At 35.9% G+C, this 26,597-nt stretch overlaps 1 protein-coding gene across 1 annotated transcript in view; it reads right to left on the reverse strand.

The window, feature by feature from the left end:
* Positions 1-412: 412 nt before the first annotated feature.
* The window catches only part of Lca5 (lebercilin LCA5), a 52,348-nt gene continuing 26,163 nt past the window's right edge, over positions 413-26,597 (reverse strand). Inside the window, exons 3-7 of the mRNA XM_023560791.2 lie at positions 15,264-15,401; positions 14,247-14,343; positions 12,996-13,138; positions 10,913-11,036; positions 413-9,049 (exon numbers count right to left, since the gene is read on the reverse strand). Of these exons, the coding sequence (XP_023416559.1) occupies positions 8,184-9,049; positions 10,913-11,036; positions 12,996-13,138; positions 14,247-14,343; positions 15,264-15,401 (1,368 nt within the window). The 3' untranslated portion in view covers positions 413-8,183. The remainder of the gene's footprint in view (positions 9,050-10,912; positions 11,037-12,995; positions 13,139-14,246; positions 14,344-15,263; positions 15,402-26,597) is intronic.

Consider the following 26,597-nt stretch of genomic DNA (forward strand, 5'->3'; position numbering starts at 1 on the left):
CATGTTTTAAGTTGTAGCTGCTCAATATTTTCCACCTACTAGAGTCTCCATTTCAGTGTCCCAGTCATCTCCCTGGGTAAGGGGGCCTGTATCTCTCTCTCTCTCTCTCTCTCTCTCTCTCTCTCTCACGTCCAATCGACTGATTACTAAGGGCTGTCAATTCTGTCTTGTAAATAACTCTACAATTCATTTATGTAGTATGGTCCTGCTGGTTCTTTTTTATTTCTTATTGGCAATTCCTAAATGATTCAATCTATTTCCCACATTTTAGTTTGGAAGCAACTGTCCAAAATGAAAATCTTAACACACTGTCATCTAAAAATTCCTTTATGACATCTAGTAACTGCCACACACACACACACACACACACACACACACACACACACTCTTGTTGAATGAGCAAATAGACAAATTATGACTGCTTCACACTTTTCTTTTTTATTGTAGAAACAGTTATGTTCTTTCTCATTAGCCATAATATAATTGTTAGAAGAAACACCACCCAGGTTAAGCCTTTCGTCAGTTCTGTCAAAATAATAGTCCCATCAAATCAAGCTATTACAAATGAAGTTCTATTTTGCATTGTAAGCTTTTTAAATTTTTCTTTTATTAAATCAACCAGAGGGCAATGGTTCCAATTTCTATGCAGTTTTGGAATAAAATATACCAGTAAATAAAAACATAGCAATCAAAATGAAGGTGCATTTCTCAGTGACATCCTAAAATTCACAATTTTCAGCTTCAAATCCATATACATTGAGCAACTCAAAGAAATGAGTTTTGTAACATAAAGATGACTAATCCTTATTCACTGAATTATTCAAAACACATTCTTTGTAACATACTTAAGCACATTTCTGTAATATGAAGCGTATTTAGAGATATATAGCCATCATCATGTGATAAATTTAAATCTAATCCTGACCTGTTTTTCTATGAATGAATGAACATATTACTTGGGCAATCTGGCTTTTGCAGTTAATCAAGAGAATTGTATCTTTAAGGGTATCCTAGCAACCTCTCAGCAGTGAAGGAAAAACCCCACTGACAATGTGCACTGATTTAATTATGCTGCTGGACTCCATCAAACTTTGCAGTTAATAAAAAAGATACTGGAAAACAGAAACAGAAATTAAGCTACAGCTTAAAATGAGAATTACTGGTGAGAGAGATAAAGGGAAAAATTTCCTAACTAAATGAGTTTTTAGAGCATGTTTATACATAATGCATAGTCGTAAGAAGGTTGACAAAGTTATGATTTCAGTGGAAGTGTCAGAACAAATATATTAATTACTCAAGGAGATTGCTAGGCCCCAGACCAGAATTACACTGGGGTAATCACAGTTTTATGGATATATTCACAATGTATGACTCTTTATTTTCATTGACCTTTCCAGTGGTGATGTATTTTATGGGAAATGAGCCCTGAAGAAATATGCTTCAGTACCTATTTAGAAGTATAGCTGTTCTCATGATGACTGCCACCAGCCCATTGTCAATACTACACTTTCATGTTGACTGATACTCGGCACCATACAAACAGAATCCACAAGAACAGGTTTGTTCAAGCTATACTTTATCAGTTTTTGTTTGATTTTATAATAGACACAACAATTCAGGAAGCCAAAGACATACAGAAGCTTTGTGTTACAAACCAGACCTAAACTTGTGTGAACATAATGGACTTTGTGTGTAAATAAATACTCCCTCTGGGTATACATGCAAATTCTTATTTACACACATGTCCTCACAGATGCTGAGCAGTGTATACATGAGAAATGTAAACACTTAGTTCCGTTTTACTTTTATCTAAAGTATTGCCCATATACATATAGATAATTTTAAGATTTGTTAAATCTCTAGCACAGAAAATTTCTGCCCAGGACATTAAGCGTATACACATACATATATACTACTTTCTTCTCCAACTTTCAAAAACCTGAAATTGTAAGAGTCAGTGCTGAAACAAAACATATACATGAAATCGCAAATTTAAACCCATCAATGAGTTGTTTTTGAGGGCATACTATAAGGATAATGTTTTGAAGTGTTGCATTTTTTTAAAATTAGGGGATTATAGGCCACAATGAGGGAAAGCTATATTAACTACCTGGCCTTCTTGGTGTTGGGTGTTTTGATGGAATTATTCTTTCTTGACTAGCGTAAATTTTCTGACATCAGCCATAGAGAATTGCCATTTGCAGGACTAGGGATTTAGCTCAGTGGCATAAGTGCCTGCCTGGCAAGCACAAGGTCTTGAGTTTGATCCCTCGTACCAAAAAAAGGAAAAAAAATTGCCCTTTGCTGACCCCAACTTGGTTGTAGCCATTAAAAAGATAGTAGTTTCTTCTATAGTGTACAGTTTGAGAAGACAACAGTAAGTCCATGCCGCCCTTGCCTTTGTGACTGCAGCCAAGAGTGCTAAATTTGAATATGCAAAATCCCACAGATAAACTTTCCTGTATACTACAAAGAATATTCTTTATCTCACTAGTGTTATTTTAGAAAGTACTTTTGAAACTTGAGCTGCATCAACTCAAGCTGGTGTGTGTGTGTGTGTGTGTGTGTGTGTGTGTGTGTGTGTGTGTTGGGGGCGCTTGTTCATAAAGTGATTGCTGACCTAGGCCCACAAAGTTTCTGATTTAGTGAGTCTGGGACGATGGAGCCTAAGAATTAACATTTTTATCATTTTATTTTTTTAGGGAATGCTACTCTAGCTCTGGGAGACAGTTTGAGAATACCACCTAAAAGGGATGTGTAGCAAATTGTCTACTTAAATGATACTGAACCTGTTTTTCAAGAAAATGGCAGTATTGTCCAGGCCATGATTTCTTGCCTGCCTGGGGTGCAGCGTCCATCCTACTTGTAATAAAACTTAGACTTCAGTCATGGTTCCACTGTTCCATATTCAAAGCCTTGATCACAGTGTTTGATCCAATTAGTACAAACATCTTCCTATGTTGTTTGGTTCCACTGATTCTATTTCTCTATTAAAAATTATTTTAGGTAAAGAATATGAAGGTTTGTACTCATTACTCGAAGAAGTGTCTCTGTAAGTGCTTAGGAGAGTAAATCCTACAGGTATTGCCAGGACTAGAAGCAAATTTTGAAGCTAAGTTTAAGATTACACATGAAAGCTAGTTAGATAACTATACTACCAATCTCCCTTAGTTCATCAAAAAGAACAGTTTGTGCTGTCAATGTTTGATCATGTTTGTATCTAGATTTTGTAACCCGAACAACCAGTTCTGAGATAACAATGTGCAATATATTGACTGGGTTAATTCCCTTTTTTGAAATTCTGTATTAATTCTATCCTTTTTTTTTTCTGTGTTGCTTTTTAAAATTAAAAAAAGATTGCGGGAGAGAGAAGAAAGAAGAAGAAGATGAAAAAGAAGAAGAAGGAGGAGGAGGAGGAGGAGGAGAGCAAACCTTTGTTTCCAGTCATATAGATAAGTTTTCAATATCCATTATTGCCTATTACAGTAACTTGGGTTTGCTTTATTATCAGAGTTAAAAAATCAGACATCTATGATGTGCTGTTGTAGATTGTGTGAAAAGTATGCCTGTCCAGAATCAATGTCAACTGGGAAGGAAATCTGAAATTTGATATTCAGGTCACTAAAAGAGAGAAAAAAAGACAGTGACCTTTGACCACGGTATTCACAAAGGCCCCCTTGCCCTAGCAGGGGTGGGGAGCTTCATCCTGAATGCTAAAACCTGGCCTTCAACCCACAGTCCTGGCCCCTGATTTGTATCTTTTCCTCCTCCATGGAAACAGCCAGTGAAGCACAGCTATGCGTGGAAGACCGCTCCTCCCACAGGCTGCATGTTCCCCCAAACAGCAGGCAACGTGCATTCAGTGCAAGAGTGCACCCTATGCCTGTGTGTAGACAAGAATCACGTCAGTCAAAGAGAACTGATAACAGGGTAAGAAAATACATATTTATAGCACATCGACAAGGTTCTGTTAAGAAAGAAAAAGTCTGGGGTGTTACAGAAGTTTATTTTTAAATGCTGAATAATGTTCTCCCTCTATGGATATACCGTATGTTATTCTCTTATTTTCATCTCTCAAAAAAAACCTCAATCTTTATAACTCATAAGGTGTGTTCAGCCTCATTCACATCTGAGAAACCTTAAGAAAAGTTTAGTTATTGGACCAAAGTTGTAATTAGTATATGGCGCATTTGAACCCACCTCCTGACCCCAAAGCCTGGTGTTTCCCACCCTGCTTTGGCTGCCCATTCCTATTCTGAATGTTTTAGACTTCGATTATGTTCATTTATGCATGAATACATATTTCACAGATGTAACATTTAGCTTGGGAGAATGTGCTTCTGGGTCTCTCAGCCTTTTATATGAACTCTAAAATGTAAATACTTTGCATATTTCTCTTCCTGCTTAGGTAGCTCACTTTTAATAACCAATGAATCCCACAGCAAAACCCCGTACTTGTAATTCAGTCTTCTCATGGAAGCGCCCTGTTGCTGGGAATGAAGTGTATTGATAAGTCACTAATGCTTATACTAGTAAAAGTGTTTGCGGGTGTATTTTCATAAGAACCAATAATTCAGAATTCCTTTTCTCAGCACACTGTATTTCCCTATTCCACAGTAGTCTTGTCCATTTCATGAAGAAAGGTGAGTAAGCATTGTGTCCTTTCCCTGCACAAGGCCGCCAGCCCTGACAGCAGGCGGCTGGCCTTAGACTTCTGCCACAGCGAAGATTAAGCCTCTGTGTGGGGCGTGCCCACTGAAGGGAAGGTGGAGGCTTTCGGTTGTCAATTGTGATATTTTTGCCAAAAACGAGGCTTACTGGGAAAGGAGAACCAGCACGACTGAGAGGTAAACAGAATCAGCATTCAGATTCAACCACCTCCTGAACTTTCCCTGCTTTGCTGAAGTCGGTTTGAATTTATGTAACTAGTAACACTAAACTCCAAAATACAGTATTTTCTTAGAGACTATTGAATGCAATTTATGAAATCCACAATTTATGTAATGCAATAGATCAACTTCAACTTCAAAACAGGAGTTATAAAGTATCAGATACTTTAAAGGAAGTTTGTGAGAAATAAGCTAAAACATAGAAAACCAACAATTGCCATTCTGGGACCACCAGGTGTAACTGACCTTTCTTGATTTTTTTCCCCCAGTAAAACAAAGCAGCTGATATTTAAGTGCTTCCTGTTCATTCTTGGTATATCAACTAATTAAATGCATGGACAGCTACGAGACGGGCTATCTCATCAGCCTCATCTTAGAGGAAAAGAGGCATACAGAGGTTTGCAGTGTAACTGAAGACACACATGTTCCTTGAAAGGTAGGGACGGAATTACCACATTATATAACTTTAAAGTCCTGTTTTTCCTGAATTTTGTTTCCTCGTTACTGTCAACTTCTCACACCTTTCCTGTGTCACTGAATCTGTCTTCAGAAAATCCTTCCGAAGTTTATAGTTTCTCCATCCTTCCGTGGAAAAGCCTTATCCATTTCACAGCACTTTAATACTGAATACTACAGCGAGAGTAATGCAGATCTCAGTGGCACAGTGGTCTTAGTACAGACGTTTGATAATATGGAGGTTTAGAAACTTGTTCTATTTGTCTTTCAAAAAGTATTATGTCCATGTATTATATATACTTATGTTCTACTTTATGACTTTAAGAAATAATTGACAATTAGCCATGGTAATAACTGGAATGTTTGTTGAGTGCTTATAATATGCCAGGCACCCTGCCAAGCAATAACATAAATACATTTCATTTGCTGACAGCGGGCGTTAAGAAGCATTCTGAAAGATCAGTGCAAACTGAGGAACTGTAATCTGGCTGGACACATAGGGAGCAGTGGGAGGGCAGGGATGAAGCCCATCCACTCTGACAGCAGGGAACTCAGGCCTTTAGTAAGAACAAAATACTTTCAAAATGCATGAAAGAACTTCCCTATGGGAAGGGTAGGTATTGTGTAGCAGGGGAAACAGGCTTTTTTTTTTTGGAAGCAGGCTTTTAAAGGTGTTCCTCGTTAACAATTTACGGTACCTCTTTTAATCCTAAAAATTCATACTGTCACTAGGATACAAATTTCCCTTTCTCTTTTCTTCAGGAACATTTGCATTGTCTACTCAGCAGTCAGCAGGCAGGGGGTGGGGGTTATACAACAGAGGGCGCCACTAGCGCATAGGACTGTGGCTGAAAGTGAAAAGGAGAGGATGGTCGGAAAAACAGTGAGTCACACAGTAAGTTCGTGTTTGTTGCTCAGTTTAATCTGTCTTTCCATTATTTTTATTATGAGCAATATATACCATTATGATGGGTGTTACTAAGGGAGAAAAGATTAATTAAAACTGTAATTATCTGATAAGATTAGCATACTGTCTGAGCTGATTTAGGGCAGATTTATTTAATTCAGCTAAGAATACCAGATACAAAAAAGGTGAATAATTACACAAAAATTTACCCTACAGATCCTGTTTCCACAACATTTTTCTAAGAAATCCGAGTATTACTCAAATAAAGTCATAGTGTTTTAAAATTTTTATTAATGAGTTCGAAATACAAATAAATTTAAATTTTTAGAAAAAATGATTCACTAAGGTTTGTTCATAAAAAAACTGTTCTGTACATCATGTTTTTAAGCCTATAACTGAATTTTAGCTTTTAATAATTCTGTTGCTTCTAAATAAAGACGCCATCAGGTAGAAAAAAGTAACAGACTAAATATCCTGAATAAAAAATTTTCTATAAAGTTTTATTAAAACATTTAAACCTAAACAGAATAGTTTTGACCAAAAAGTAGCAGTTATAAATGAAACATTACATATTTTATAAAAAACTGCGTTACAAATAATGTTTTATATATATTAGAATGATTTGTAACATATAAAAATCTCTTTAAGAAAATCAGTACAAGTTAGCAGTTTTGGGAGATTATTCCCAATAATAAGTAACACAATTTAGACGATGATAGGTAGTACATTTTTTTTTTTTTGTCTTTTTCGTTTTTATCGGTCGAACTCATGACTGCCCGCTTGCAAGGCAGGCACTTATGTCGCTGAGCTAAATCCCCAGCCCCGGTAATACATTTTTTAAAAGACCTAGCCAAATAAGTCTCATCAAATAGTCATGAAATGACATTCACGAATAAACTTTTATAAGAATTCTTTCCTCTCATCAGTATGTATGCTTGACATCAGAAATCATACAATGAACAAATATATAGTGGATTCTTGAAAAACACCCCTCAGTTTAGAATAAGTGCCTATCTAAAGTTTTTATTCTTCCAGATACACTATTTCCTCTATTTTCACGGCATTTTCCCCTTGGTTGATGATGCATTATAGATTCTCAAAGAACAAGCACACCCAGCATACTCCTTTGCAACTGAGGTGAACTACAGACATCTAAAAGAAAACCAGTGCATTTTAACAGAAATCTATCCACCCTACTCAGCAAGGCAGAAGTTCCATTCTAAAAAACTTGCTTTAGAAGTAGTCCTTTAAGTTCAATAGTATTATCCTATTGTCTCTTTAGTGGGGAGCACAAATTCAAATCTTAAAAGTACATATTAAATTTTCCAAATAGGAATAAAAGAAATAAATGTGACAACCAGTGAAGTAAAGCTTCCTCATGTAAGAAGTTAGTAACTAAAAGATCAAAGCAAAGTAAAAGACAGCTGTGTTAATTAAGTTTGACTGGCTTGGCAACCTCCCAGAGGATTGGCGAGTCCAGCTCTTCGGAGTGTCTGGCTGGGCTGTGGAAGCGTGACACTGGGGTCTCTATCTGATTCTCTCACCCTCCCTCCGGACCTGTTTCCCTAACCGTGAAGGAAGCAGCTATTCCGCCATGTCCTTCTACCTTACTAACCATGAACTGAACCCCCTGAACTGTAGGCCATGAGCCAATTTAAACCTTTTTGTTGTCTAGGTTGTGAATGTTGGTAATACGTCCCAGCACCAGAAAGTTGACTAATATTCTTTATATTTCATTTTTTAAAAAAGCCTGCTTCATTCTTGACAAACTAGCTATACAGTGTGGATATGCTGTTTCTTTTTAATGGAGCTACTAAAAATCATTCTTTAATAAGGACTTTTTAATATTAAAAAGTAAATTTTTATGATAAATTTATGATAAATGTATATTTTAATATTTACAATCTGAGAAGAATGTAAACTCTAGCCAGTCATCTCAGTGCTACTTCTTCAATGTCATCTTCTACAGACTCAACCGCTTTTACTGCTGCTTTGTTGTTTGCCTGTTTTAATTGCTGTCTATTTGGATTCACACTTCTTCCTTCAGCAAGGAAAAAGTCTTCATCCTCGTCACATTCCCTGTCTCTACTGCTCTTACCCTTATCGCTAGGCAGAAAATTTGGAGGATCGAAGTCTCCTTTGCTGTCAGCCAGAGAATCTGGGTCACTGCTTTTAGAGGAAATGGTACTGCTGCCACTGGTACCAAATAGTTGTTCCATCAGGTTGGCTTTTTTCTCTTTTCTTGCAGTTATATCTACAGTGTCTTTACCAAAATTGTCCACACTGGTTTTTGTAAAATCACAAAGGCCACTTTTTTGCCTAAGTGGATTTGACTTCCCTGATGCTTTTGCAAATGAAGGTATGTAGCTACCAAATGAAAACTCATGTGGAGAAGCTGTACTTCTAAAATTTCCTGGTTTCTGGCTCTCCCCCTTTGGAAGTAAAAAACTGGTATCTTCCAAATGATGCCCATTAGGTAATTTCTCTGAGGAGTCAGAGAACATTTGTGTTTTGGGGCTTTTCTCTGAGTGCAGTTTTGATTCCAAATCAGGTATTAATGGTAAAGGAGGATATTTTAGTTTCTGGGGATCTTGGAACTCTCTGTCGATCTCATTCAGTTTAGCAAGCAGCATTTTAGTCTTGAGTCTCTCTTCTTCCTCTTCTTTCAATTTATCATTATTTTGAATTTGATACATTCCCATTTGGTGCCTTCCAGTTTCCAACTCTGGCTTTTCTTCTCTCTCAAATAAAGATGTCTTTTCTTTTTGCTTTTTATCAAGTTCTTCTCTTTTCCATTCTGTATGAAATCAAATTTTGAAAATGAGATTTTTATAGCAGGTAATATTTTTAAATAGGAAAATTCAATTACCATCTTCTACAAAGCAATAATTTAGGTATTATTACAGTGAAGATGAACATCATAAAATTTCATCTCTATACTAGATAGTTGGGATTAGGAACAATATATTTGATATAGACTGATTTTAAGATTTACATTTAGGGAAAATATTTTGTCTTCAAGGTGTGAATAGGGAAAGTTATTTTTACAACATATGCTGTATATTTCATGGCAAGTTGGTGGAAAGCGTGGATGGAGTAAAGACATTTGCATTTAAAAATAAGCCCTTTGGTGCCATATGCTTAACAAGATACATCACTTATTCTGATAGCACATGCATAAAGACACAAGGGACAAAGCCCAAATGAAGAATATTCAGCTTTTAAAAATGGATTCCTAAAAATGTTGTTAATCTCACAAAGGAGCTGTTCTAGAATAAAGGAGGAGATATAAAAACTAAGTTAATTCATGTTTATGTTTTTTTTTTTTTTTTTTTTTTGTCTTTTTCCTTTTTATCAGTACCGGGGATCAAACTCACGACTGCCTGCTTACAAGGCAGGCGCTTATGCCGCTGAGCTAAATCCCCAGCCCCTATGATTATGTTTTGAAAGAAGAATACTATATTGTCTTCACTGACAGAATCCAAATATGGACAAAAGATTAATGAATGCTTTATTATTAGCTAAATTTCCTGAGGCTGAAAACTACACTGGAATGATGTAGGAGAATGTCCTTGTTTGGGGGAAATACACACAAAAGTATTTAAGGGATAAATACGAAGTATTCGATTCACTCTTAAATAGTCTTTTATTATTCTTACCACTTTTCTTTAAGTTTGAAATTATTTCCAAATGAAAATATTAAAATATGTAAGAATACCACTGGTCTGATAATTTCAATAAATGACATACATTCTCACTGATGTTAGAGATCATTTCAGATAGACTCCGGGAGGATAAAACAGTCTGAAGAATAAAGGCGAATAACGGTCTTCTGCTATTTTATTTCTTTCCTTGTAGATGGGGTTGACCACAATACTGAACTTTCTATTTTGTACTTTAACATATGAAAGCAGCTGGCTCTTGGCCAACAGTGGTGGACATGCAGTTGCTATGTCAACAGCCATACTGCGTTTATACATACGGATACAAGTGACAATTGAGTCATGACTTTATGTTCCATGAGGTCCAGCTCAAAAAAATAAAAGGGTTTTTCTTTAAGCAGATACTGTAATAACTAAGAGGATATGTTGAGAAGAGTAGTCTGGGATCCCTCCTGCTCACATCTTTATGGCACTTTATCCAAATAAAAATGAACTTATTTCTAAAGTTATCTCCAGTGTCTGAACTTATGTGAGTTGGCTCATTAACTTTTCATATTAATGGTTAAACACATTAAGTTTATTTTATAACTTAAAATCAAGGAAAAACTAATGGAAAATATTCGGGCCTCATAATTCATTGATTGTTTATGCTTAAACTCATAAGGACTAGAGAATCTCAAATTCAAGCCAAGGGAGTGATTTTCACTTGTCTCTTCATCAATTTTCATTAATACACAATAAATGTCTTTTTCTTTCATCTGAATCCTGCTTCATCTACATTTTCTGAAGGTAACTTTTCCTTTTATTTCCTAGCCACCCCGAAACAATTCAGTCTTCAACTTTTTTCTTTCTTTAATAACTTCATTCAAATATTTATGACTCTTACTACACCGTTTCTTATTCTATATTACCAAGTCTCAGTTCTGCTGGGAGATACTAAGGGACCCTTTTCCCAGAGGAAAGAACTTGTTACTTGCTCAAGCAAATATTCCTCTTACCATCCTCCAGCTTCTCAGCCCCTGTATGCAGTCCTTGATCTTTAAAGTGTTTTTCGTCTTTTTCCACCATTGGGCTTAGAATCCGTGCTTCTTTGTGCTCATCTTGCTCTGGAGATTCCAGGTCCTACGACAGATTTTTATAATGCAAATTTAAAAGAGGAAAATTTATCTTCCAGCCGGGTGTGCTAGTGCATGCCAGTAATTCCAGCACTCAGGAAGCTGAGGCAGGAGGATCACTGCAAGCTTGAGGCCAGCCTTGGCTACAAAGTTAGTTCAAGGCCAGCCTGAACTGCATAGAGAGACCTTGTCTCAAAAAGATCAAAAAAATGTATTTTTAAATCTTTCATAAAGCATGATGACTAGTTAGAAATTAAAACAAATTTGCATTAAATAAATCAAATCACAAGTTATCATCACGCTTCAAAGCCACACAGAATTACTTTAGCAAAATTTCAAAGTAGTTATGTCAAAACCAATAGAATGGAGGTAAAGCTAACAACATCTGTAAAATTCTAAAGTTACAGAAGTATACTTGCTTTGTACATTTCACAATGAAATGTGATTAATTCAGTTAACAAGAAATGACTGTTAACCAACTATGGTAGCTACCTGAGGTGTTGCTGAAATATAACACAGGTAGTTTACTGAATGTTTCAAGTGCTTGCTATGTCCATGTAATAAATTCAACAATATTTAAAGCAAGTAAGAGAATGGTATGAACTTAAAACTCCTTTGTTTCCTATGTCTCCTTTTAGAAAAGTAAGCCATCTAACAGAACTGACTGCTCATTTGCTCGCCTCCCTTGCACATAGGTAAGACCAAAGAGGAAAAAGTATAAACACGTATAACCCTGATCACAGTTATAGAAACAGCTAGCTTTCTTCTTTTTCACAGGAATCGGGAGCCATTTACAGCCAGATAGAAGTGGACTCACTCTAAAATGGAAGATCAATAAGACGGAGAATGACTACCATAAAAATCAAATACAGCTCTGCACTAACCACTGACTTTGGTCTACTGTGTGAGACAGAAACCTGTAACTTATGTCAACTACTGTATTGAGTCTCTCTAATAGCAAATATCTATGTACTAAGCTAGCAGTGCTTGAGAAACTTTGATTAGTCATCACCACCCTGACAATTAATCCACCCCCATTTTTTAGATGAGGAAACTGAGGCTCCAAATAGATAAAATTTAATTAAAAAGCAGTGCTAGCAGCCCTAACTATAAAGCTATATTCTTTTCCTATAGAGCTATATTCTTTTCCTATTATCAAACTGCTGTTCCTCCTGCTAAATCTTATAGAGACCAAAATGTTTTAAAGTTAAAATATTCTAAGCTCTCTCATTTCAAAGATACAATTCAACATGAGCTTGTCTTGATGCTACAAACACAGGGGGAACAAACAGATACAACTAACATGTCTAACTTTGAAATAAAACAAACACTAAAATACACAGAGAGATCAAATCAGTCCGTCCTTTCTGTTTTATACCATAAGAAGAGCTCTCATATATGCTCCCAGGAAAATTTATAAGTTACATAAACATATGAATTCATTGGAATTTAGACTGTAAATATTAAAAAAGGACCCGCCAGCGATTCAGAATGAAAGACCTTTTATGTGAAGGCCTAGTACTGATTTCCTGAATCCCTTCTAAATTCAGTAGTATAAAATCAGATTCCAGCCATGTTCAGCATTCGGTTAACGTACAAATGTCTCTTACAAAGAGGCAAAACAATTTATTCTAGTTAAATTCTAACAATTTGAAAACTACTGTAGTTTGCTGTTAAACACAAAAACATTTAGGGTTTTCTAAGACCATCTGGGTGTATAAAAGATATATTCTGAAAACATATTCTTTTACTTCCAACCCAGAAGGTACGTTCAGTCTCTGAAGTACCTGCAATGCAGCGAGTTAATCTGCAGGGACTTAATGAAGTACAGATGTCTCTCTTGCTCTTTAAAAGGCTAATTAAGTGTTTGTTCACGTGTAGCACTAGCTCCCTTGCTGAAGCGTCCACGTTTTTAAGAATAACTTCAAATCTACAGTTTGGAACACAATCATATGGCTGTACTCACCAAGGTAAGATGCTCTGGTTCTTCCCACTTGTTTTCATAACACAGAGTTATTTCTGGTGTTACAGGAAATTCTTCTGCTTCAGACTCTTCGGTGGTTTGTACTCCTTTGGTACACAGGTCTGTAAAATCACTCTGGCATGCAGCTACCATTAAAAGTATAAAAGATTTTTTTCTAAGGCCATTGGAATGATAAGATATATGGAATTCCACTGGTATATAGTCCTAATTCAAGTAAGATAACTGAGTTACACTAGTTTAATGAGTGTAGCTTATTAAAATTTTTAAAGGATTTAACTGGAAATTATGTGATTTGGGGAAATTCTGACTGTAAATGCTACTAACACTTTACAAAGTTTGTTCTGAATATTTGAAATTCATAAAATTATACTTTTTGAAAAGTGAAACCACATCAAAATATTTACCAGTGAAATTAAATGATATTTGGAATTTGTTTTAAAATATTCTAGAAAAAGTAGGAAAAGGAGATGAAATAAAGCTGGGGAAAGTTAGGGTGATGTGTAAAGCTTCATTTCCCATCTTTTCTATTCTGAGGACATCTTAAAAAATATGTAAAACAATCTTAATGACTTCAGATGGAATAACCTGGCCAAAGTTGAATTCCAACACAATTCATAACTTCTAAATAACCTATATGTCCATCCACCTGTGAATGGAGAAAGAAAATGTGGTATTTACCCACAATGCAGTACTACTCTGCCTTGTATAAAGGATAAACTTGAGTCACTTATCAGAACGTGAATGTAGCTTGAGACCATAATATTAAGTGAAATAAATCAGACACTAGCTTAAATATTGCATTCTTTCTTTCTTTTTTGGTACAAGGAATCAAACTCAGGACCTCACACCTACCAGGCAGGCACTGTGCCACTGAGCTGCATCTCCGACACTTTCATGGTTTCTTACATGAGAAGCCCAAACTATAAATTAAGAGCAAAATAAAAGATAATAGGGAGTAGAAAAATCTTTCTCAGGTGGGAAAGAGATCAAGAGATGGGGGAAAGAGATGAAAAAAGAATTAAGATATGTTATATATGTGTACCAACTCCCCACAAGGAACGTAATCATTATGTACTACAAACATGTAATAATGATAAACAGAAAAAGGATTTCTGAAAATTAAATTGCAAGGCACCATAGTGAGGTTCTTTCCTCCCCTCTCCTTCTACTTCAGAATGTATTTTACTATTAATAACTGTCATATCAATTTCTGAACAACAATAGCTACTATACCATTTTTTCTTGATGAATTTTTCTCTTCCTTCTTTGGAGAGCACTTTGGCATACGGTTAGAATATATGTTTTTTATATCCAGTTCTCTCTCTTTTTCCTGAAAGCAAACGCAACACAATTAAGGAAGTAAAGTCTCAGTTTAAAACAAAACAAGTGTCTTCACTTTGTCAATTGGCATTTTCCTTACACATTGAACTGAACCAATCAAACATTTCTAGAACATTTAGGCCAGGGAAGAGCAATGATTCTCCCTAAAAATTCCAATGTATCCTGATAGGTTACAAAAAAAAGGTGAATAAGGCAATCTTTATTTTGTAACTTCTACCGGATGGAGATAGTAGTTCCTTAACTGTCACCCAGTCATAGAGACAAAGCACTCAGAATCTTTTAAATATAGTTTCTGAGTTACTAACAAAAATTTGACCATCTGGGGCTGGGAATATATCATCAGCAGCACAGTGCCTGCCTGGCAAGTGCGAGGTTGTGAGTTCAATCCCTAGTACCAAAATAAATAAATAAACTAACCATTCTTTTAAACAGAGGTATTCTCGACTGTCTGTCACAGCACTTTCTCTAAGAAATGAAACCATGTAAAATAATGCATAATTCTGCACAATTCTGCACAAAATTTCAACTCATCAATGGTAAAATTTAAAAATCTGCTTTAACAAAATCATAATTTGAATGCTACATCTAAACACTGTGAAAATGAAGGCATTATTGGAAACAGCTTTAAGAAGAATCAATGATGGGGTTAATCTGAAGAATATTAGACTATTTAACCATTAACACAAACGCTAACTCACATAATTTTCCACTAGGAATTTACTTATTTTAACCACACTGCTCCTATTGTAACTAAATTTTACCTTGTTAAAGTGATTATGTCAATAAACTTTTTCTTTGTAGAATTTTATAGATTATATCTTATAAACATATTTAAAACGTGTTTTAAAATATTAGATTTTAATCTAACATATTGTAAGAGAAACATACTATTTGAAATAAAGTGCTTACCTTTAATTTGTGATAAAGTTGTTGTAGCTCCTTTTGAAGAACTTTATTTTCATCATGAGCCTCAAAGGTTCTTTTCCTTTCAGCAAGCAACTGTCGCTGGAAACTGTTAGTACTCAGCTCGAGGTTTTTTGACAGTTCCTGTGTGTACACACACAGTCGTAAACAGTATTTCAAAAGAATCCAAGAGTAAAACACAGCCACGCACAGTGTCAAAATGATGATTTTAGTAGTAGTACAATATAAGACAAATCAGGGTTATGGATTTCCTTGTGTGCACACACACACGGTCAGTTAAATTTGGAGCAAAAGACAATCAAAGGGTGTGATGAAAAACACACGCTTTCAGAAATCATTGCTTGGGCAAATAGTTAAATATACTGTGCTATTAAAAGATACAGAGATTACATGAAAAGCATCTCTATAGAGAAAAATATCAGCTACTGCCATGCATTCAAGCCTGTTCCATGAAGTTTATGAAAATATGTAAGTTAAAATATTTTCTTTTAGACTATATTGTCATGATACCATTTCTAAATTCTAGATGAAAGAAAAATGCCTTTTACGTATAAAGATATTACAAAATCACAATGAAATAGTTATAATTCCATTACTCTGTGATTATCACTGCCAACATTTTAGTGTGCCAACATTTTAGTGTATATGAGACTTTTATAAATTTTTCTAATTAAATATCATAAATGTCTAAGACAATAGACCTTTACACTAATATATTTTAAAATGAAATAGTAGTCTATCTTTAGATTGTTATAACATACTTAAGCAAATTCTGCTGTTCAACATCAGGGTGTTTTCCAATTTTCTTATAGTGAATCCTACTACAGACAATTTTACTCATATTTTTTATTATATCCTCAAGGTAAATGTTAAGAAATATAGTTCCTTGAACCTTACTGAAATGATGAATTCCTAGTCTTTGAAATTGTGAAAAGAAGATAAGCCAGTGTGAGAAAAAAATATATATACATGTATACCATAATTCAATAATAAACTGCTCAGTAAAAAAGAGGAAACATTTGAACAGATATTTCACCAAAGAAGATAGACTTATAATTAGGCACAAAGAATGATGCTTCAATATCATTAGCCATAAAGGAAATGCAAATTAAAGCCATAATGAGAAATTAGACATGTATTACAATGTCTAAAACTTCAACAACTAGGCAATATCTGCAATAAGATGGTTAAGTCTCAATTTGAAGCCAGGTATTAAAAAATACATACTGTATGATGATGACTCTATTTATTGTTAAAAATGCAAACTAGTTCATAGGAACAAAAAGTAGATCAGTTGAGGATTGGCATGCAGGGATGGAAAAGAAGGTAGGAACACAAAGGAATTAGAAAGCCATACATAAAAAAACTATAAAATTGTAAAAGTTCAAAAATTGGAGTTTCATGGTTGACAGACATTTGTACAATTTTAAGACTTTTGGAAAGCATTACCAAAATGTCCTCAGGGAATGTTTTAACAATTTATTGCCTTCAAAGTCTAACAGCCTTTATTTCATCACATTCTTAATAAGATATCCTAATTCTTTATCAGATTATCCTTCCAAGAAAAAATGTATAATTAATTTGCATTTCTTTGATTACTGCTGAGGTTAATTTTCATAATCAGTCACCTATAGTCTTGGCCTATTGTTATTTTACAATGTAATAGGAATCTAAAATAATGACAAAATATGGGGAAAGTAAATTGAAAAACAAAAATGTGAGAAAAGTAATTGGCAGGAAAAAGCTAAGAAATTTCTAAAACTAAAGATATGACAAAAAGGATAGGATTGGAAACATCATGATAATTACTGGATACGGAAAAAAATCAATGGATGCCAATTTTAATGAATGAGGTAATTTACATATGCTCAGAGCAGCCAACCACAAACTCTTTACTGGTTTAAATGGAAGGGGAAGAACAGTCACTGTACATATGGCAGAAAAATCATGGAATGCATTGGTGAGGTGATAAACATCACCAGTGAAGGCCAGGTGAGCACCATGTGCCTCTAGTGCTATCTTAAGCAGGAAATAGGGAGAGGGCAAGATGGCCTGGAACTTCACAAAGCAGCCGGGGTACTGAGGAGATGGACTGGGAAAATACTGCAATCAACAGTAGAAAAGTGATACTTAATAAAGCCAGAAAAGTAGCAAGAGAAACAAAATATCCTATCATCTGCTACTCTGGCTCCACAGCCAAGGGAAGGGCATCTCCCCTCCCAAAGGGTAAAAGTAAAACCCTTCAGCATAAGTAAGCACAATTCTAGCTGTTGGAAAATTTCACACCCTTGCAGGCTACGGGACTACAAAAGTAAGAGTCATGAAATCTGCAACAGTAGCCCAGCTTTGAGGGAGCAATTCACTTCATTGCAGAAAACCTCAGGGTGCAATAGCCAGGAGTCATCTTGAGGAGGGATAAATTTTCTGAATTTTTGTCTGTTTTAGGAGTCAAAAACCTCTACACACTCCTGCCTGGCACCGAGGCAGCCCACAGCACTGGCTGGCAGGTAGCGATCTCATTAGTCAGACCCATCTCCAAGAAGCAACTGACACAAATGCCCTGAGAGTGCCACACTGGGGAGCAGGGAGCCTGCTCTCTGGGCCCAGGGGGTGGCCAGGCTCGGGTGGTTCCACACAACTCTCTCACCTTTCCTAGATCAGGCAGAGAAGTCACTAGAGATTCCTGCTGGTACAATTTCCAAACAGCCCCTGTGGGTCTGATGCTTTCTCACTGAACCTACTGAAGACACGAGTAGAAAATGGGGACAAGGAAGGCTCCCAGCCCTCCTTCTGTCCTCTGGGCACAGCCTGTAAAGGTCGGAAGATGGATGTTACCCAGTCCTGGGTAACACCATCTCCTGAGAGTACCTCAGCTGGCAGGAACTTTGCCCAGATCAGCCTTAAACTACTTCCGTTTAACCCCTGGTGGGAACTACCACAGAAAGCAGTGGGAGAGAACAGCCCTCAGCAGTGCTCTGCCCTGAGGAGCATACAGCCAGGAGTCTGAGGTCCTGCTTCTGTAATGCCCACAGTCGAGCAGAGAGGAATAACACAACTTTTGCTTCCCCTGCACTTTACTCAGGGCATAGATCACACCCGCCTCTTGTGAGATCACCAACTTCTTACAAGATTGGGAGTGAGCACCATAAAAGAGGTATCGTGATTCTTGCCTCCACCTCTCCTTGTGAAGCACATGCATCTTAAATACTCTCTAATCAGAAGACACATCTTGGCTAAGTGGGTTGGAGGCGCCTACATCTACCTTCTTGTGTGTCTGGAGGACTGTGGAATTATAAGCAAGCAGGCGAGCATCACCAATTCCAGAGGCCCTGTGACCTGTGTTAAGTGCCCAGTGTACTCTGCCCCAAGCCCAGCCTGTTCGGGACCCTCAAGCCTTCCAGGTGCAGAGAAGTGGCTAAGTGGGCCCGAGGTGTCTACATCCGCCTCCCCATTCTGGCTGCGCTCTGAGAACTGGGGAGTTCCAAGCAAGCAGGTGGGTGCACACTGTTCCTAGAGCCCAGCCTGTCTGGAACTACAGAGTTCTAAGCAGGCAGAAGACTGCCACTGGTTCCAGAGGCCCAGCAGCCTGGGGGAACTGGGTGCCAGCATCCCAGGAGCTGGGAACATAGAAGTGGATTTCCAACAGACCCTGAGGAAGCTTTCAAATAACACTTGAAACACAAAAACATAGGAAAATGACAAAACGAAAGACCGAACTACAACCTCAAACCTCCAGCCCATCTCAAGAAACCCTAGGAGCGATGTATATAGAAGAAAATATATGCCATACACCTCAAATATTGGACCTAATAGCTACTGAAATAAACAAGTAACTCCGGGAAGCTTTAAAAGAACTCAAAATCGAAATAATCTCCCAGGTAAAAGAAGAAATGATAAAAGAAATGAAAGAGATTCTGAATATATCTAAAGAAAACACAGTTAAAAATTGGAGGAACTAAACAAAAAGATAGAATCCCTAGATGAGCAATATAAAAAACAAACAGAACACATAAAGCCGATGCCCAGAGATACCCAGGAAATCAAAAACTCCACTGAAAGCTGTAAAAACCACCTCAATGAAAGTGAAGATAGAATTTCAGACCTTGAGGACAGGATTGCAGCCAGTGAACAGAAAAGGAAAGATCTTTTAAAAATAACAAGGAATCAGGAAATAACAATTCAACAACTGAAAGATGATGCAAAGAAAAACAACATAAGATTGATAGGGATAAATGAAAAAGAAGGGGACAACACAGAGGATGTCAAAAGGATATTTAGAGAAGTAATAGCTGAAAATTTCCCAAGCATGAGATCAGAAACAAACATCAGATTCAGTGAAGCCTATAGAACCCCAAATGGTCATAACCAAAATAAAACTACACCCAGACATATAATAATCACCATCCCAGAAATCCAACACAAGAATAGATTCTTAAAAGCAGTCAGAGAGAAAAGACAGATCATTTATAAAGGAAAACCTATCAGAATCTCAGCAGACTTCTCAGCAAAAACAATAAAGTCAAGAAGAGCATGGAGTGAAGTATTCCAGATCCTAAAGCAAAATGATTTCCAACCTAGACTGATGTACCCTGCAAAACTATTATTCAAAATGAATGGTGAAATACGATACTTCCATGACAAACAACAGCTGAAGAACTTCAAAAACATCAAGCCAACCCTGCAAAAAATATTGAGAGACAGTTACAGAACAGAAAGATAAAGATGTGACAGCAGAAAGATAACAGGTCAACAATAAACCAGCATATAACAGTTATAACCATTAATGTAAATGGTCTCAATGCACCAATCAAAAGAAACAGACTAGCAGAATGGATCAAGAAACAAAATCCAACCATATGCTGTTTACAGGAAACCCATCTAACCCAGAAGGATACTCACAGACTGAAAGTCAAAGGATGAAAAACAATACTTCATGCAACAGGAATCCAAAAAAAAAAAAAAAAGCAGCAGTAGCCATTCTGTTTGCAGACATCATGAACTTTAAACCAACAATGACCATAAAGGACAAAGAAGGTCACTACATACTCATTAGGGGAAAACTCCAAGAAGAAGAGATAACTATCTTAAATATATACGCACAAACTCCAGAGCACCCAGTTATATAAAACAACTATTAACAGAAATAAAAAATCAAATTATCAGTAACACAATTGTAACAGGAGACCTTAACACACCATTGACACCAAGGAACAGATCAACCAGACAGAAAATGAGCAAAGAAATAACAGAACTGAATCACACCTGTGAACAAATGGACTTGATAGACATATACAGAATGTTCCACCCAACATCAGAATACACATTCTTCTCAGCAGTACATGGGTAATTCTCTAAAATAAGACCATATATTAGCTCACAGAACATATTTAAACAAAATGCAAAAGAGTTGAAATCATCCCTTGCATGTTATTGGATCATAGCACTTTGAAATTAGAAATTAATGATAAAAAATACTGCAAAAATCTCACAAACATATGGAAACTGAATAACACACTCTTCAATAATCAGTGGGTCAAAGAGGAAATCAAAGAAGAAATTAAACAATATCTATAAGAAAATGAAAATACAGAGAAAACTTACCAGAATCTGTGGGATCCAATGAAAGCTGTCCTCAGAGGAAAATTTATTGCACTGAGTTCCCACATCAGGAAAACAGAATGAATACAAATAAATAACCTGATGCTGTACCTCAAACAGCTAGAAAAAAAAGAACAAGTCAAGCCCAAAGCCAAAAGAAGAGAGGGAATTATAAAAATCAGAGCAGAATTCAATGCAATAGAGGCTAAGAAAACAATCCAAAGACTCAACGAATCAAAGAGTTGGTTCTTTGAAAGAATAAATAAAATCGATAAGCCCCTAGCCAATCTTACTTTAAAAAGGGAAGAAAAAGCTCAAATTCATGCAATAAGAAATGAAAAAGGTGAAATTACTACAGACTCTACAGAAATACAGAAGATCATCAACACCTATTTCGAAAATCTCTACTCTCAAAGGTTTGATAACACAGAAGAAATAGATTCCTAGAAAAATATGAAGTACCAAAGCTAGATCAAGAGGATGTAAAACTGCTGAATAACCCAATCTCTATTAATGAAATTGAAAATGTAATTAAGTCCTTAGCTACAAAGAAGAGCCCAGGCCTAGATGGATTCACTGCAGAATTCTACAAGAAATACAAAGAAGACCTAATGCTGACACTCCTCAAACTATTCAATGAAATTGAAAGGGAAGTAACCCTTCCTAAGTCATTTCTGGAAGCAAATATTACTCTAGTACCAAAACCTGAGAAAGACCCAACTGAAAAAGAGAACTATAGACCAATCTCCTAATGAACACAGATGCAAAAATCCTCAATAAAATATTGGCAAATAGGATGCAGCAAATCATCAAGAAGATTATGCACCATGACCAAGGGGGTTTCATCCCAGGCATGCAGGGTTGGTTCAATGTAAGTAAATCAATAAATGTAATCCACCATATCAATAAAGCAAAGGTAAGAATCACATGATCATTTCTAGAGCTGACAAAAAAAGCCTTCGATAAGATCCAACATTCATTCATAAGAACTTTACAGAAAGTTGGAATAGATGGTCTTTACCTCAATATAATAAAGGCCATCTATGAGAAACCAACAGCCAGTATCATACTAAATGGCCAAAATTTGAAAGCCTTTACTTTAAAATCAGGCGCAAGACAAGGATGTCCTTTATCACCACTCCTATTTAATATACTACTGGAAGTACTAGCCAGAGCAATTAGACAAGAGAGAGAAATAAAAGGGGTAAAGATCGGAAAAGAAGAAGTTAAATTATCATTGTTTGCAGATGACATGATCCTCTACATAGAAGATACCCTAAAGTTCATTGAAAGACTCTTAGATATAATAAATAAATTCAGTAATGTGGCTGGATACAAAATCAATACTCAGAAATCAATAGCATTCCTATACACTAACAACAAAAACACAGAGAGAGAAATAAGAGAAGCCACACTCTTCACACTAGCAAGCAAAAAAGTGAAATATTTAGGAATTACTCTTACAAAAGAAGTGAAAAACCTATACAGGGAAAATTATACTGAAAAAAAAATTGAAGATGATCTCAGAAAATGGAAAGACATCTCTTGCTCATGGATAGGAAGAACAAACATTGTGAAGATGGCCATTCTCCCAAAACTGTTACACAGATTCAATGCAATCCAATAAAAATATCATCAACATACCTTATAGATCTAGAGAAATCACTCCTAAAATTCATCTGGAACCAGAAGAGACCTAGAATAGCAAAGGCAATTCTAAGCAGCAAAGACAAAGCAGGAGGCATCACAATCCCTGACTTGAAGTTATACTACAAAGCAACTATAGTAAAACCAACATGGTACTGGAATCAAAACAGAGCCGAAGATCAATGGAATAGATTAGAAGATACAACCACAACTACAAATACACTCAACCACCTTACCTTTGATAAAGGAGCCAAGCAGGTTCACTGGAACAATGACAGTCTCGTTAATAAATGGTGTTGGAAAAACTGGCTCTCCATTTGCCAAAAACCACAACTATACCTATGCCTATCACCATGTACTAAACTAAAATCTAAATGGATCAAAGATCTGAATATTAAAACAGAAACACTAAATCTTTAGAAGACAAATTGGGTAGAAACCTTGAAGAAATAGGGGTAGGTAGAGAATTCATGAACAGGACTCAAACTGCACAGGAAATACTTCCTAGAATCAATAACTGGGACCACCTTTTATTAAAAAGTTTCTGTATGTCAAAAGAAATCTCCAGCATAGTGAAAAGAAAACCCACAAACTGGGAAAAGATCTTAGTGAACTCCCCCTCAGACAAGGGACTTTTGTCTAAAACATATAAAGAATTAAAAAAACTCAGACCCCCAAAATTCAAAGATCTAATCCAAAAATGGGCATCTGAGATGAATACGCACTTCTCAGATGAAGAAATACAAATGGCAAATAAATACTTGCAAAAATGTTCATCATCATTGGTCATTAAAGAAATGCAAATTAAAACCACACTGAGATTTCATCTCACTCCTGATCAATGGTCAGGATCAAGAAAACCAACAACAACAAATGCTGGAGAGGCTGTGGGGAAAACGGAACTCTCCTACACTGTTGGTGGGAGTGTAGACTGGTACAACCTTTGTGGAGGTCAGTCTGGAGATTTCTCAAAAAGCTGGGATTGGAAGTCCTATTTGTTCCAGCTATTCCACTTCTAGGCATATTCTCAGAAGAACTGAAAGCATCATACCACAGTGATATATGTGCACCTATGTTTATTGCAGCACAATTTGTAATCACCAGGTCTTGGAAACAACCCAAGTGTCCATCAACTGAAGAATGGATAAAAAAGTTGTGGTATTTCTATACAATGGAGTACTACTCAGCTATAAAGAAGGATCACATTGAGATATTTATCAATAAATGGGCGCAACTTGAGACCATACTCATAAGTGAAATAAATCAGTCTCACATGTGTGAATACCGAATAGTTTCGTTAATATAAGAAATGATTCAAATATATAAATGTGTGTGGTAATCATGATTCCCCATTATGTAGACTTGAAGCCTTATAAAGTTTTCATCTTACTAATTGGAATGGCTTTATTCTGGGCTGCTTGATATTATGGCCTGTGATGAAATGAACAGCTATTTTGAAGAAAACAAGTTATCATAATAGTTACTGCTGGTTTACTATCATCTTGTTTTGAAGCCCCACCAAACTATGGCTCTTCTGTCTCCATCAGTTTTATCAGGATGTATCTTGCTGGATTTTATTATATGTGATAGTATAAACAAAAATTGTTATAGGCAAAGAGATAATATAGAAACCATTGTTTGTTTTCTGTTAGCTGGTTCTAAATACCCTACAATGCTTTCATCTACTTGAATGGTTTTACACTGACTTGATATGTTTGATGCTATAGTATATGAAGTTATATTCAAATATTTCAAGGAAAAAGACACTAAGGTGACTACTATTAAGTCGGGTTATTTGGTGGTGAAGCACTATTTTGCTGAAATAGTCATGCTTTGATCTGTATGGTTATGTTATTATGTCCTCTTTTATCTCAACCTCTCCCTTATTCATTAAAAAAATTAGTTATTTTTTATGATTTTTTTAACTAAGGGGGAAAATTTGAAAAGTTAGCAGGATATATTATAGTAAATTTTTGATTTCCTATTAACTTGTTTTGAAGTCCTGTAATACTCCCACTATCTTGTTTTGACTGATTAGACTCTGTTCCATTCTGTATGATAGTATCAAGTTCGAGGGTATAGGCAACCACTTGGAAGGCAATAAGATTCACTATGACGCCCATTCTGGTTTGACTATTATCTTCTTTTGAAGTCCTGTAATGTTTACAAGGTTTAGGTTTTATTGGTCTTGTTCTGTTCTGTTTTGCTCAAGTTTATAATACCTAATGAGATAGACAATTGTTTTTAAGGAAGCAAGAGGCATTATGGTAACCATTGTTGATAACCTTATAGTCTGTTTTTACATTATGTGCTATGTCTATCCTTGATTTTGACTGACAGCTTTGTTTTGCCATATTTGACTTTATTCTCTTCCAAAAAAAAGTAGTAAGAACTAAGGAGTAATAAAACCCAAAATGTATAAATTTTTTTGTAAATAAGAGAGGGAAAAAAAGTGCTCTAAAGGGTACAACTGCAAGTGCGTTTAGGGCTGTTAAATAGCTGACCATATTAATGTTTTCGGTTGGATCACTGAATACAACTGTTTGTAGTCTCACTGTTTGAATGTCCACTTTGTATGCTTTGATCCTGTGACTTGAGCAACTATTTCTAAGATGACAATGTGTAATCTATTAACTGGTGATTTCTTACTTTTTTTTTTTTTTGTAGTTCTGTATTACTTGTACCCTTACACTGTTTTTTTTCCTCTTTTTCCTTTTAAATAAAAAAAAGAAAAAGAGGACACATCTTTCCAGTCCCTAAATAATACTGGCATAGCCCATGTCAGAGACTCTCTGAGTGAAAGACACAATGAGCAAGAGAGCCTGAGGAAACTTCCATCATCACAGGGGGCTGCCGGGCGGCCACAGGTGTGCCTCCACAGAATGATCCTGCGTACTTTACTGTCTGAACGGTTGGCGCTCTCTCACTCATGCATATCGGGAGACAGTAGTTTACATGACTCATATAGTGCACACTGTACCTACTTATGAATCCCAGACAGGGAAGCTACAGGGCCATTACACTACAGGACCCGCAGAACATAAACTTAGTGTTACATAACAAGCTGACACCCTAGATACATCTTTAGGAGAAAGCATTTACTATGGAGGTATTCCATAAAAGTAGTAACAACACTCACTTTACCAGATGCACAAGTCTCAAAACAGAAACACAAAAAAATATGAAAAACAGGGTAATGTAACACCTCCAAAGGCTCATAAAAGCTTCCAAAGATGATGACAAGGTCAGTGAAATGCCTGATAAAATAATTCAAAAGAATTATCTTCTAAAAGCTCAACAGAATCCAAGATAAGCAAATAAAAAGACAAATTTGGAAGGCAATGCAGGATATGAATAAGAAATGTGCAAAGGGATACAGATTGTGAAAAAGCACCAACTAAAACCAATATGAAGAGTTCAGTTAAGTCAGATAAAAAAGTTCCAATTCCTACAATCAAACAATAAAGTAATATGAAAGCTTGAAAATGAGTCTTTTGAACTATTTACATTCAGACAGAAATAAAGAAAAAAATGAGAAAGGAGAAAACATAAGGTTCATGGGAAAACACTAAATGATCAAAAGTCCATGTCACCAGCAAACCTGAGGGGAAGAATTAAAAGTCAAGGACAAAAAAATCTACCTAATGCACTGACAGCAGAACATATTGTTAATGTTGGAAAAGACACAGACAACCAGCAAGACAAAGTTTATAAAATCACATATAGACTTGACCAGACAAGATCCTCTCTTCACAGTAAATTATAGTTAAATTATCAAAAGTAAAGGCCAAAAATATTTTTTTAAATCTCTAAGATAAAAAGCACCAAGTTACATTTAAAGACAACCCCATGAAACTAATAGATTTTTGAGCAGAAACCCTACAGCAAAGGGCACAGAATGATATATTTTGAGTTCTCAAACTAACTGCCCTATGATATTACTATACCCATAAAGATAAGCAAAAACTAAGAGATTCTTGATCCTATAAATACTTAAGGAACACGGACACCCAAAAGTGAAAGAAAGTTAAGTCACTATCATGACAATATTTGAAGTTATAAATCCCACTAGAA

Source organism: Cavia porcellus, unplaced genomic scaffold, assembly GCF_034190915.1.
Source record: "Cavia porcellus strain 051 isolate PalLab524CR breed Dunkin Hartley unplaced genomic scaffold, mCavPor4.1 scaffold_16, whole genome shotgun sequence".
Classification (NCBI taxonomy): domain Eukaryota; kingdom Metazoa; phylum Chordata; class Mammalia; order Rodentia; family Caviidae; genus Cavia; species Cavia porcellus.